The 13,091-nt window shown below is 38.1% G+C and overlaps 1 protein-coding gene across 2 annotated transcripts in view; it reads left to right on the top strand.

The window, feature by feature from the left end:
• The window catches only part of LOC147453715 (2-oxoglutarate (2OG) and Fe(II)-dependent oxygenase superfamily protein), a 37,045-nt gene extending 34,438 nt beyond the window's left edge, over positions 1 to 2,607 (top strand). For both annotated transcript variants that reach the window (XM_086515819.1, XM_086515820.1), the window contains 4 exons: positions 1,007 to 1,118; positions 1,215 to 1,246; positions 1,356 to 1,565; positions 1,841 to 2,607. In XM_086515819.1, the coding sequence (XP_086371945.1) occupies positions 1,007 to 1,118; positions 1,215 to 1,246; positions 1,356 to 1,565; positions 1,841 to 2,218 (732 nt within the window). In that variant the 3' untranslated portion in view covers positions 2,219 to 2,607. The remainder of the gene's footprint in view (positions 1 to 1,006; positions 1,119 to 1,214; positions 1,247 to 1,355; positions 1,566 to 1,840) is intronic.
• The last annotated feature ends 10,484 nt before the right edge of the window (positions 2,608 to 13,091 follow it).

Here is a 13,091-nt window from a genome sequence, read left to right as displayed (position 1 = left end):
TTTCTTGTGTCCCTTGCTTTTATAGTTTTATGAGTGCTTTATTCTCTCTTATAATTCGTGAGTTCAGACTATTCTGAACTTATGAAGGTATATATATATGGTCTTGACTTGGGGGCAGCGGCATGGTCGATATAGCCCCAGTAAGCATCGTCTTTTCTGTAGAAAACAATGCTGTGGCTTTTCCAGTGCTCCCTTTGAAAACACGGTTTTCTATTTTAAGCTCTTGAAATTTGAAACAATTGTCAGTACGCTCCGAACAGATGGTGATATGTATAAGGAACACAATGACTCACATGAGCAAGTGGTGATTGGTGGCAAGGTAGGAGATGCCAATGTCATCTTTGTTAAGAAAGAGTGACAGACATTACAGGGATAGAGTTGTCTTTGGTAGCAGATGCCGACGCTGAGTATGTAGGTGACATTTGACTAAAGTTACATCATGATGCAGAAACTTTTGTGGGTGTATAGCTCAGCCTTGGATACTTTCAGCACAGCTGCTGTAGACGCTAAGATCAAGTGAAGTTTGAACTAAGCATATAGATCAGAATTCAGCTTTCATTGCGGCTTCAAGTGGATCTGGAGTGGGAAATTCAGTTACCTTGGTTTTGAGGTTGGTTTTGTATGGCAACGTAGTGTATCACTTATTCACTTAAAGGAGAAAATTAGCTTATCTAAGTTCTGCACACCTACCATCAGGGCGGGGCCTTAGTGGTTTCTTAGGTGTGCCTCCTTTGCCACCTTGTATTGATGTCTTATATAAGGGCTTGCACTAGGAGATGATGGAGATTTTTAATTGTGAATTTTGTGTATCTCGTCTTCAAGCACCTCTCAAGAACATATATTGTCTGGAAAAGAGCAAAGTGTTTTGATATGACGTAATTTTTGAAGTCATGCATGTGTCTCAATGTTTTTATAAACTTGCATAGGTGCTTCAATTGCTGAAAAATACTAGGCTGGTAGTGACAAGCATTTCAACTCTATAAAAGCTGAAAATGGCAGTTGCTAGGTGCTATGTGGCCATTCTTGGAAGGCAGTGGACAAAGTACCAGGGCTTTGGTTGTGCAAAGGTTTCCTCACAGCTCAACAGCAGGAAGAGCTAGTATCTGCTATCGATGCAGGTTTAAACATTCATTTTTAGTGTTATATACCAAGGTTTGCATATGCTTTAGTCATATGTTGACATTCTTTTGGTTTGTTTTTTAAATTATTTGCAGAGGGTTGGTTCACAGACAGCGAGCATAATCAGGTGTTTACTATGTTTGATTAGAAAAGCTCGATATTGACGATCAAGACAAAGCCGTTGTGTGAACTTTGCATTTGTAGAGTTAAAGTTGATAGTCTCCTGCATGTTTCAGGCAATGAGGTTCAAAGACTTGCCTAAGTGGGCATTGGAGTTGTCAAAGCTTATATATGATGCTGTTTCCTCTTATGCCCTTGCAAAGGATTCTCTGTATCTGAGTGCAGCTTCTCAACTGAGTACGTCCAACATGCCTTTTAATCTCAACCTGCTACAGAGGGTTCCTTTATTTGATCAAATGATTGTTAACCGCTATCAGCCTGGTGAGGTATGGTACCTATCTGAACTGCTCATGCAAGCGTGCCCAAAAAAAGTGCGCACAATAATTTTGAGGGGGCATATGCTAGCTTCATTTTGTTTAAATCTTCTATGAAGTTGAAGGCAGGAATTAATGATAATGGGTCAAGAAAGGATGTGGTTTGGATTTGAAGCTCTGTGTGCTACAATGCTCTTTGCTTGGGCAGGGCCTACGTGCTCATGTGATTTATGTCAGGCCTGAAGAGATCAAATTTTCTTTAGTAAGGTGCTTCATGTTTTCTGCAGGGCATATGTGCACACGTGGATCTATTACAGTTTGAAGATGGTGTTGCAATACTCTCTTTGGAGTCTACATGTGTGATGCATTTCACATGCTGCTCGCCAAAAGTCTCCACTCCTGAATCTGAGTGCCAATACAAAGAGCTTGCACGGCATACTTATGCTGATAATGGAGGAGAGCATGTCCCTGCAAAACAAGGCAAAGTGCCTGTCCTATTAGAACCAGGGGACCTTGTCCTGCTATCAGGAGAAGCTCGGTATAATTGGACACATGAGATCAATAGAAGTGAGCATTGGCAGACATGGAGAGGAGAGCGAATCTTGCAGATGAGAAGAACGTCTGTAACGTTGCGTAGATTAGTGATGCCAAAACAAGGGCCTTGATGAGGCTGTCTTAATGAGCTTCTGAAAATGGAAAGGACTGGGGGAGTGCAACTCTATGAATGCTGTTTGCTCAGCAGAGTGAAGGGGGGGAAGGGGGGGTGTGCATTTATGCCTTTTTAAATTATCGTTCAAATTTCCTGGATCTAGTGATCGATGCGTCCCTTGGCTTTAACTTCCAATATATTGTGAGAAAATGCATTGTGTTATGGGGCTCAAAGCCTTGTCTCTTTGACAAAAATTATATGTGCAACTCAAGAAGATTGTCTTTAAGCTTTTGAATGATGTCTTAACTAGCGAAAGATCATTTAGATTTTAGAGAATATACACAGATTTGTATGTCACATAAAACTTATAAAGATTTGCTAATCGAAACTTCCAGGTATTATCCATTTGAAGCTTGTAATTTCATCAAGTGTGAAAATCTAGTTTCAGTGTGACCTTCATTTCTTTTATTCTAGTGTGACACCTTTTGATGACAATTATCATCCTTGCAGTGAGGGTTTGGGTCTTGAGGTATGTTCTAGTCTCTGTGTTCTTTTAAAAAGGGGTGAATGTTCGGAGGAGATGAGAATGTCATGCCTTAAGAGTGTTAATATGAAGGTATGTGCTACGTACAACGCATCATAGCTTATTGTATGTAGTTGAAGGGGTAGGAAATGGTATAGGAGGTGGGTCGCCATGTGGTCGTCAATATTATGGAGAATGGTCAGTAAATGACCATTCCCAGCCGTCAAGGTTAGCCGGAGGGGGGCCAGGTACATTGCAGAGTTTGTGCATGTTGTATTGTATCATTGGTTCACATGCAAAGATTCCCACTATTGTCGTTGCTTTTCACAAAGGTTAGGTTTAGGCTTTCAGGGTGAATTGTCATGCCTTTGAGTGTGAATATGTAGGTATGTTGCATCATCATAGCTTAATGTATGTAGTTGAAGGAGGGGGGGGGGGGGGGGGGGGGGGGGGGGGGGGGGGTAGTGCACGAGTCAGCTTCATCTTGAGGATTTTAACCTAACTCTTCATAAGTAACAATCTAAGGATAAATGGTTACCAATTTGGCAACCAAGCATAACAAGCCTAATTGCAAAACACGAGTAGATTGTTTCGCTTAGTCTTTGCTCTCGACATTGCATTCTTGCAATTTTCATATGCAACTTTTTTATTCAAATTGTTGAGAATATATGCTTTAGATTGTAGTAAAATCAAGTCAAACTGTAGTAAAAGGTTTAGATATGCTTTATTTGAGTCAAATTTTAGTAAAAGGTTTGTCGTGCATTGTTCCTCTTCCCCAAGCTGTGCTTTGAAGTCGGTCCTGATCTCTCTTGCCCTATGCGGCATTTGGAAGGATTTCCACGAATTTCTAAGCCACTCGTTTGTGCAAATTGATTATAGGTTTATTGAATCCTTGTGTATTTAATACAGCGCATACCTTGAGTATGTACCAACGTTTTAAAGAAATTCCTATTGATAGGAATCTTGAGCGATTCCTCAGCAAGGACAGTATGCGTGCAAGACGACGAAGAGTGGTGATGGTGGTAGCAAGTCGATGAGTAGTGAGAAAATAGGGGCGCGAAGCCAAGCAAGAAGATGAGCAAGCAATGGTAGAGCAGTTGCCGATGACCGCAACCATTGAGCTAGAAACGTTTTTTTAATTATTTTTAAAGGGTCTTGGATCATATATCATAACAGCTTCAGTGGGATGGTTAGTGCAAAGTTCTCATTATGATGGTGCACGTCGTGTGCTCGATTCGTGCATACATTGGAGTTTTACTTAAGCTTGCAAGAGAACGAGGCAGATGAGGAATCTACAAAGATTTCAGGTAATATAATTACAAGCGAACCAGTATGAATCAGAAACAATAATGCTTCCTAGATGCCAATAACTGCATGGCTCGTACTTTATTCCATAATGGTTGCATAGAAGGTAGAACAATCTGTTATTCTATGTAATTGTTGTTGTTGTCTTCATTCTTGTTTGGTTCATTTGTTCTTCATTTCCTTCCCTCAAACTTATCAAGGAATATTGTCAAACATGTCATAAATGCATATGAAGATTGCCAATGAGGAAGGTCTTGCCATCAAAATATGGTAGTGTCCTCTTACATTGCATGCAACTCATGTCATCACAATAGAATGGTGCATACATTGCAATTAGGCTTGTTATGCTTGGTTGCCAAATTGTGTAGTTTCCTTTTAAGTTTTTTTCCAACTTGAGTGGAATTGGCCCTTAGTTGCCTCTGATTTTACTGTGTGAATAGCTTCCTTGTGAAGTCACAAGATGCTTCCTGTGTGAAGGTTCTCTTATCTAGAAATAGCACTAGCTGTAATCCCCTAGGAAACCTCTTTTGTTCCCTCTAGTTTGCAATAAGACAAGTCACGAGAAACTCCCTTTTGGACCCATAAGACTGATTACAAAGATAGCGGGGTCTAATTGCACAAGAAAAGGAGTAGACACGTTCGAACCCGACTGGCTCACTCAAGTGTATTTGAGTTGAATTGAGATCCAGCCAAGTTCCTCACTTAAAATAGTGTATCATCATTAAACCCCTGGCATGTTTTCCCCAAATAAAGCATATGGGCTACTCACCTCACCCCACATGGGTTGTTGTGTCGAGCCTGGATGCCAAAAATAGGGCTCATATCCTCGACTTAACAAAGGTTCACACACACAAATCAGGATAACAAAGACACACACACCACTCAAGCTATTGATTGATGGGGCTAATTACACAAAAAGGAAGTCCTTGATGGCTCAAATAAAAGATGATTAGAGCTCAAGGAGATTAATGGTTGATATTTTGAAAAATACGGCTAATAACACACTAAATGCAGTTCTAATGGGAAGAACACAAGAAAAGTGATCCAACCTAGCTTACTCACACACTATCATCACATCAATTGACAAAATTAAGTGTAGATAAGTCAAATCCATTAATGCAAGTTTATAATAGGTGACTAAGAAGGGGATTTTATAGGAAATCCATCAATGCAAGTTTATAATAGGTGATTCGGGAGGGGATTTTATAGGAAATAGCCTAACTAAAGTCCTAAATGCACACACTAATTCGGGCATTGATCCTCTACCTAATCACTATCCAATTAGCCAAGGTGAATAGTGGTTTAAGGGACTAGAACCCAAGGACATAATCACACTATATAATCTTTTAGTGATTAGAGAGAGTGATTTGTATACTAGTGCTATTTAATTCCCTAATGGATCATTGATCCTAGTGTGGCTCTAATACTACCTGATAGGTTTAAGGAAGGAAGAGCAAAGTACCATTCATGATTAAGAGAGCATAATCAAGTACACAATATCGTAAAAGTGAGAACTAAACCTAGCTAACATTAGAAGAGGAGAAACTAACACAAGGAGATTAACAAAATAATAACACTTATTATAGTCAATGATGAGAGAATGTAGAGTGATGTAATGTACAAGCGGGGGAGGGCATATATAGCCTGAAGGGTGACACTGACCTCATTGCTTAGGTTAGTGAGTAGCATGATAGTATGGAGAGGATTCTAACTAAGAGGGTGAAGACCTAGCTAACATTTCCAGACATCACATAGGTGAAACTAACCTATAAGATGACACTACAAGTGGGAAAAAGAAAGGTCAAATGAAAGATTTATGAAAGACTAGCATTGTCCTTGAAAGTTTTAGAGGTGACAAAGAGCAAAACGTGCAGAGGAAGCACCATACATAGCTCAAAGGTTGATTAGAAGGGGATTAGAAGTAGTTGGTTCAAAGGCATGTGCTCTTGATCCAAAGGTTGCGAGTCCATGAACTTCAAGGAAAGCTAGATAGGATTCCCCCCTAGATGGATATTTAAAAAGAGCCATAGATCCCCCCCCCCCCCCCCCCCCCCCCCCCCCGCGCCCCCCAAAAAAAAAGGAATCTAGCAAGTTAACTGATTTAGTACAAGGGAAATACTTGTGGAAAGTGCAATGGGTGGTCTTACCACAAACACAAAGTATGGGCACTGTCTACAAAAATGACTAGATGTGGTTTATAGAATCCAAAGATAAAACCATGGGAGGAAAATCCTTGTGATATGAATAATTAGGTTCACATGCTCTAAATTAAAAAATGGGAAAAAGTGTGCTTAGAACAATCCAAATTTTCTTTAAATACATCCTTTAGCTACAACTTGATTTGAAGTGGCTCTCCATGTCGGAAGTAAGAATTGAGTATAACATGGAAATTTTCTTATAATAGATACCATTTAAAGATGTAGCTTGGTCATGGGCAAAGCCTTGAGATGGATAAGCTTGCAAGTGTGAATCTCTTTAACATTATAGAGAGTATGGCAAGACTTTTTAGTCAGAGAAATTCAAGGAAATTTTGAGGTGATTACATGCCCCTTGGTCTTTGTGTTGACACTTGGAGAAAAAGTACTACCATGATATAAATGTATACTCAAATTTCAAGAATGATGTTCTTGATTGATTCATTGATTCCTTAAAACTCATAGGCACTATCTGATGAAAAGCATGCTTCATAATGTGCTCAAACTTGGCCTTGATTTATTGATGTGAACTTGGTGTAAACATGGGGTGGTTGTTTAGATAGCCCAAAGGAGCAAAAAATTATCTCTTCTAAATAGGATTTGATGCATTGAACAAGCAGTCGAACATTGAAACTTATGCTCTCTCACAATTGTGTGCTACTTTAAGCAAGCACAAAACTACTTCTCCGAGAGAGAGAGAGAGAGAGAGAGAGAGAGAGAGAGAGAGAGTAGCCACAAAGATAGGTAGGTTTTATTATTATCCTGGAGGTCAAATATGACCTACGGGTTCAAAGATACATGTGATGTACTATGTGTGGGGCTTATAAGTGATTCTTGATGCTCGAGGATTTGGTGATAAGAATAACAATGGAGAGCCCATCATGTTGCTCGGAAAGGAAAGTGGGTAGGCCTAAATCATGGATAAAAATGTGAGGGAAGCAAGTTTGGATATGAGAAAAAGCTAAGGGCTATAATAGTGTGTGGTACTCAGACTCGCAAACTTGTAGAGATCATAATATGTGTAGCCAATGGGACTCTTCTTCATTGCCCCAATTCTCCGTCTCGCATCCAAGGGAGGTGGAGCTAAGCCAAACAGCTGCAATGGTGTGGATCATTGACAAGGGGATATGCTCAACCATATAAGGGTGCATATGGGTTTCCTCTTTTGGTGAAGAGCATGGTTTTGTAGTTGGTGGCAATATGGGTGGTGTAATGTATGAAGCGTGACCCACCGGATTCCTCCCAGGCCAGTAAGACATTGGCATTGTAGAAAAGCTTCCTTTATGAATGAGTCTAATGAGGCATCTTGTATCAAGTGTAATGCATCCCATCTCTCAAACCTCTTCTTTATGTCTTGCATCCATCCTATGCTCAAGATGTTGCATTTATGCATCTTTTGAACTTTTTTGCTTGCTTCCCATGCAATTGTATAAAGTCAATGTGAGGGATTTTGACGTATCTTTATCATGTACTCCACAAGCCTTTCCATGCCCATAACCTCAATTGAAAGAGATCCTAACTCAAGCAATAGGAGCATATATGGTGTTTGTGTCTTAACTTGGAGAATGTTAGAAAAGATTTTGGACATTCTCAAACTCTTTCCAAGTAGACTTTGAGATGCTCCCACCCCACACTTCTCAACTCCATAAAGAAGAACTGGTATCACTGATGTGTCTAAAAAGTACTTCTTGAGAACCCAATAGTTGGCATCCCCCTTATACACATGTTCTCAAATACATGACATGCTCTCTTCCCAGTTTTCAAACGAGTTTTCAAACGATGCATATTAAAGTGATTGAAACCTAAAGGGCAAGGTTTCATTGTTGTATGCAATCCTTGGATTCTCCTTATGGTTGGTTTTCACAAGCATAACCTTTGTTTTGGCTTCATTCAAAATCAGCCCACTATACAAGCAAAAGTTCTCAAGGACGGCCGTAAGCTTTTGTGCATTCTCTAAAGTATGTGATACAAGTACTACATCATTCACATACAACAAAAGCATGTTATCACGTTGTGAATAGTAACCTCTTCAATGCCTTCTTGCTACATAAATTCAAGTACCATCTTGTTCCAGTTGATCAATGCATAGATCGAAGAGAGTTGGTGACAAAGGACATCATTGTTTAAGCTCAATAATGCTTCAAAAAAAAATTGAAATGCCTCTTCCCATGCACAATTGACATATCACCTTGTAATAGATTCAAGAAACTGCAAGAATAAACTCACCTAGTACTCGGAGTTCTTCCATCCTTCTCCACAAACTATCATGTGGAATCAAATTAAAGTCTTTCTTGAAGTACACAAAGCAGCAATACAATCACTTACCTTTTAACCAATTTTCCTCCATGAGACCACGAAGAGTGACAAGATGATCAAAGGTGTTATGCTATTTATGAAAACTCGCATTAGGAAAATTTTGAGCTCTTTTTTGGCCCTTTTAAGGGTGGCACACCATCAAAGCTGCACAAAAGGGAGCAACCCGGTAAACCCCTCTAAATATTGCTCATAACCCCACAATATGATCTATCATTGGAAAGCTCTTGAAAATTGGATTTTAAAGAGCCAAGGTCCACAAAGTTTGGATGAGTCCTATGAAAGTTATGACATTTTTTTCAATCAGCTATTTTTTGTTACCGTTACGATAATCTAAAATCACCTTTTTCTAGCTAGATCTATATGAAGGCAATGTTTGATACATACATGCTATATATCAATAGATAGCATTTGAAGAATAGACTTTAAATATCCAACCTCCAACAAATTTGGATCTTATTTGCAAAAAAATTATCGAGCTCTACTTTTTGAAAGTGGTGCCGGATCAGCAATTTCTTACAAGGCCCAAAAATGAGCTCAAAATTTTCCTAATGCTTGTCATTTTGCACACTTGCCATTTTTTCAACCCATTCACTAAAACTTTTTCATCTCCATTATGCACCCAAATAGCTTTTCTATAAGAGACCCAATCATTACAATCTGGTAGTTATTTACATTTTGTATATCCCCCTCCTTTATGCAAAGGCTTGACCCACTTAATGCTTCAATCACAAGGCATACCATGTTGAAGTGCAAGTTTGAACATATCAGATATCCAATGATGTTATGGCTCTTCCATCCACTTAATCATTTTTGGCTTGATACCTTCAAGATCTCCCACCTAACAAGTGACCGTCAACTTTTTAAGCATGTTGATTTACCCTTGTTGACACCATTGACATGATTTATGACAAAGCATTCTTCGCACATCACAAAAAAATTTGAAAGCTTTTCATTTAGTTTGCAATGGTGCATCATGGTGGAGTTTTTTCATCATAACTTTTGCTAAACCATTTCATTATACATTGATGCTCGGTTGAAATCCATACAAAGAGATAACTTTTCTTCACTTTGGCTAAGAATTCTATGTTTAGTTGTTTTTCCCATGTAAGATCCATACATAATATTTGATGGTATGATTTTGGGCTCCATTGACCAAGCGTAAAACTCTCCGCATGAAACATGATGGCTTCAGATAGTCAATTACACTATCGCTATTGTGCTTTCTACATGTGAATCCATCAAATTCACTCCATAAAGATACACCATTTACAATGACCATACCCATACTATGATACATGTGTAAAAGTAGCTTTTCATAGTGATTTTGGCTCTTTCTCAAACATTGTACAATCATACAAGTTAACTTCCTCCAATTCCCTTGAAATGCATGGTTTATCAAATTGTTGTGTATCATGTTGCAATATTTTTTTGTAGGCATTCATCTCCCCAAAGATTATAACATCACCTTTGAATTTAAAAATGAGCAATGCCCTCCTCCAAATCAATAGATGGTTGCTCTATCGATGTAATCAAAAGGGAAAATCATGATGAGGAATGTAGCAATCAACTACAAAAATGGGTGCTCTTTTTGGTGTCATAATTTTCAAAGATACATAATGTTTTTCTTGTTATCTTTTATATTTGATACAAAATCTTCCAACCCTTTCTTAATCGTACATACTACCCCTCTTTACACTCTTCATTGCTCATGTGTTCCTTCAAAAGTATTCAAATCCACAAAAGAGCATTCTCTTTAAGTTACATCAAACATGTTCTTTCTATCTCAAGTGCCTTTTTAAGATGCTCATTCTCAAAAACAAAAACCCTTAGGCCATTCTCTATTGAAAGTACCTATAAGTCTTCACTTTCCTTGTCTATGGTCTCTTGCAATGATACCAAGTATGCCATAATCATGGTTTCTAATGTCGTTGATGGAGTAGTTATGTTGCTATCTTTAGTATTAGGAGGTTTGGGATCATTTTCCACAATGGTTGCAAACCTTGTGAAAGAAGAAGAACCCTTGCGAGTGCCAAAAGACATTGTATGCAAAACAAGAGATGAGAGTCAACTTCCCTAAACCTGTTCACTTCAAAAATATTGTTGCACAAAATCGTTCCATTGATCAAAAATTTTTTGTCTTTATATCAATGGGTAGAGGTTGTTGTGTTCTTTGATTGAGGCTAGAGATCACCCAAATTGGAGTTTGGATAAAGAAGTTGTGATCAAAATAGTGAATTGTTATCTATCATGTCAAAAAATGGTTGCACCAAGAGAGAGAGAGAGAGAGAGAGAGAGAGTCAGCACAATATTAAAATTACTCTAACATCAAATGCATTGATTGGTTTTAATTTTCACAAATGACACAGGCTTGACACGGAGAATATTCCAATCATAACAAAACCCACATGCCAAGAAATTACCAGTATATCCCCAACAATTTCAATCACAAAGGCCCATGGCCCAAAACATGTAACATGATGGCTTCGAAGATTAGCATATAGTCAATCACACTATCCCTATTGTGCTTTCTAGATGTGAATCCATTTCGCATTTGCAATGAGCATACCCGTACTATTGCACAGGTGTAGAAGTAGCTTTCCAGAGTGATTTTGGATCTTTCTCGGACATTGAAGTACGATCGTACAAGTAAACTTCCTTCAACTCCCTTAAAATGCATAATATATTAGTTGTGTATCATATTGCAATTTTTGTGTGTATCCATTTATATCCCCAAAGACAATACCATACGTTTGCCAAAAGGGGAAATCATGTACCCAAAGACAATAACATCACCTTTTCTTTAAAATAAGCAATGCCCTCCTCCAAATCAAGAAATGACTGCTTTATCCATGCAAGCAAAATGGGAAATCATGGTGAGAAAATCAGCACCTAGCTACAAAAATGGGTGCTCTTTTTGGTGTCATAATTTTCAAAGATACATAATATTTGTGATTTTTATCTTTTACACTTGATACAGAATCTTCAAACCCTTTCTTAATTATACATACCAACCCTCTTTGTTGCTCATGTGTTCCTTCAAAATTGCATCAAACATGTTGTTTGCATCTCAAGTGCCTTTTTGAGATGGTCTTATCAATATAAGAACCAACAAGAGATGAGATTCACCTTCCCCAAACCTATTCACTTCATAAATGTTGCTGCTAAAATTCCTTCCATTGATCATTTTTTTCTTTATATCAATGCATAGAGGTTGTTGTGCTCTTCAATTGAGGCAAGAGATCACCCAAATTGGAGTTTGTATAAAGAATTTATGATCAAAATAGTGAATTGTTGTCTATTAGATCAAAAAACGTTGCACGAGAGAGAGAGAGAGAGAGAGAGAGAGAGAGAGAGAGAGAGTGAAACATGTCATCATAATATTAAACTGACTCTAAGTCAAGTGCATAGAGAGAGAGAGAGAGAAGGAGAGAGACTGTCAGCACAATATTAAAATTACTCTGCATCAATGACATAATTGGTTTCAAGTTTCACAAACGACACGGGCTTAACAACGAGAAGATTTCCAATTATAAAAAAACCACATGCCAAGATATTCCCAATATTTCCAATCACAATGGCCCATGGCCCACAACATGTATCATGATGTCTTTAGAGAGTAGCATATAGTCAATCACACCATCTTATTGTGCTTTCTACATGTGAATCCATTAGTTTCACTCCATCAAGATACACCATTTATGATGACCATACCTATATTATTGCACATGTGTAGAAGTGGCTTTCCAGAGTGATTTTGGCTCTTTCTCAGACATTGAAGTATGATCATACAAGTGAACTTTGAAATGCATGGTATATCAAATTGCTATCATGTTGCAATATTTTTGTGCAAACATTCATATCTCCAAATACAATAACGTCACCTTTGCCTTTAAAATAAGCAATGCTCTCCTCCAAATTAACAAACAAATGCTCTATCCATGTAAGAAAAAGGGGGAATCACGATGAGGAATGCAGCACCCGGCTACAAAAATGGGCGCCCTTTTTGGTGTCATAATTTTCAAAGATACATAATGTTTGTACTTGTCATCTTCTACAATTCATACACAATATTTCAACCCTTTCTTAATCATACATACTACTCCTCTTTACACTCTTCATTGCTCAAATGTCTCTTCAAAAGTATTTAAATCCACAAGAGAGAGTTCTCTTCAAGTTTCATCAAATATGTTGTTTCCATCTTAAGTGCCTTTTCTAGATGCTCATTTTCAATAACAAGAACTATTAGCATGCCATTCTCCATTGCAAGTGCCTATAAGTCTTCACCTTGCTTGTTTATGGTCTCTTGCAACGATAAGAAGTATGCCATAATATTCATGATTTTTGATGTCGTTGATGGAGTGGTTATGTTGCCATCTTCAGTATTAGGATATTTTGGGATCTATTTTTACAATGTTTCTAAACCTTGTTGAAGAAAAAGAACCTTTGTGAGTGTCGAAAGACACTGTACGCAAAACAAGAGATGAGAGTCAAATTTGCTAAACCAATTCGCTTTGGAAATGTTGCTGTAGAAAATCCTTACATTGATCAAA

The sequence above is a fragment of the Adiantum capillus-veneris genome, chromosome 7 (assembly GCF_014529385.1).
Source record: "Adiantum capillus-veneris isolate H3 chromosome 7, ASM1452938v2, whole genome shotgun sequence".
Classification (NCBI taxonomy): Eukaryota; Viridiplantae; Streptophyta; class Polypodiopsida; order Polypodiales; family Pteridaceae; genus Adiantum; species Adiantum capillus-veneris.
Note: the sequence above shows the minus strand (reverse complement) of the source record. Positions and strands in the feature narration are given on the sequence as shown.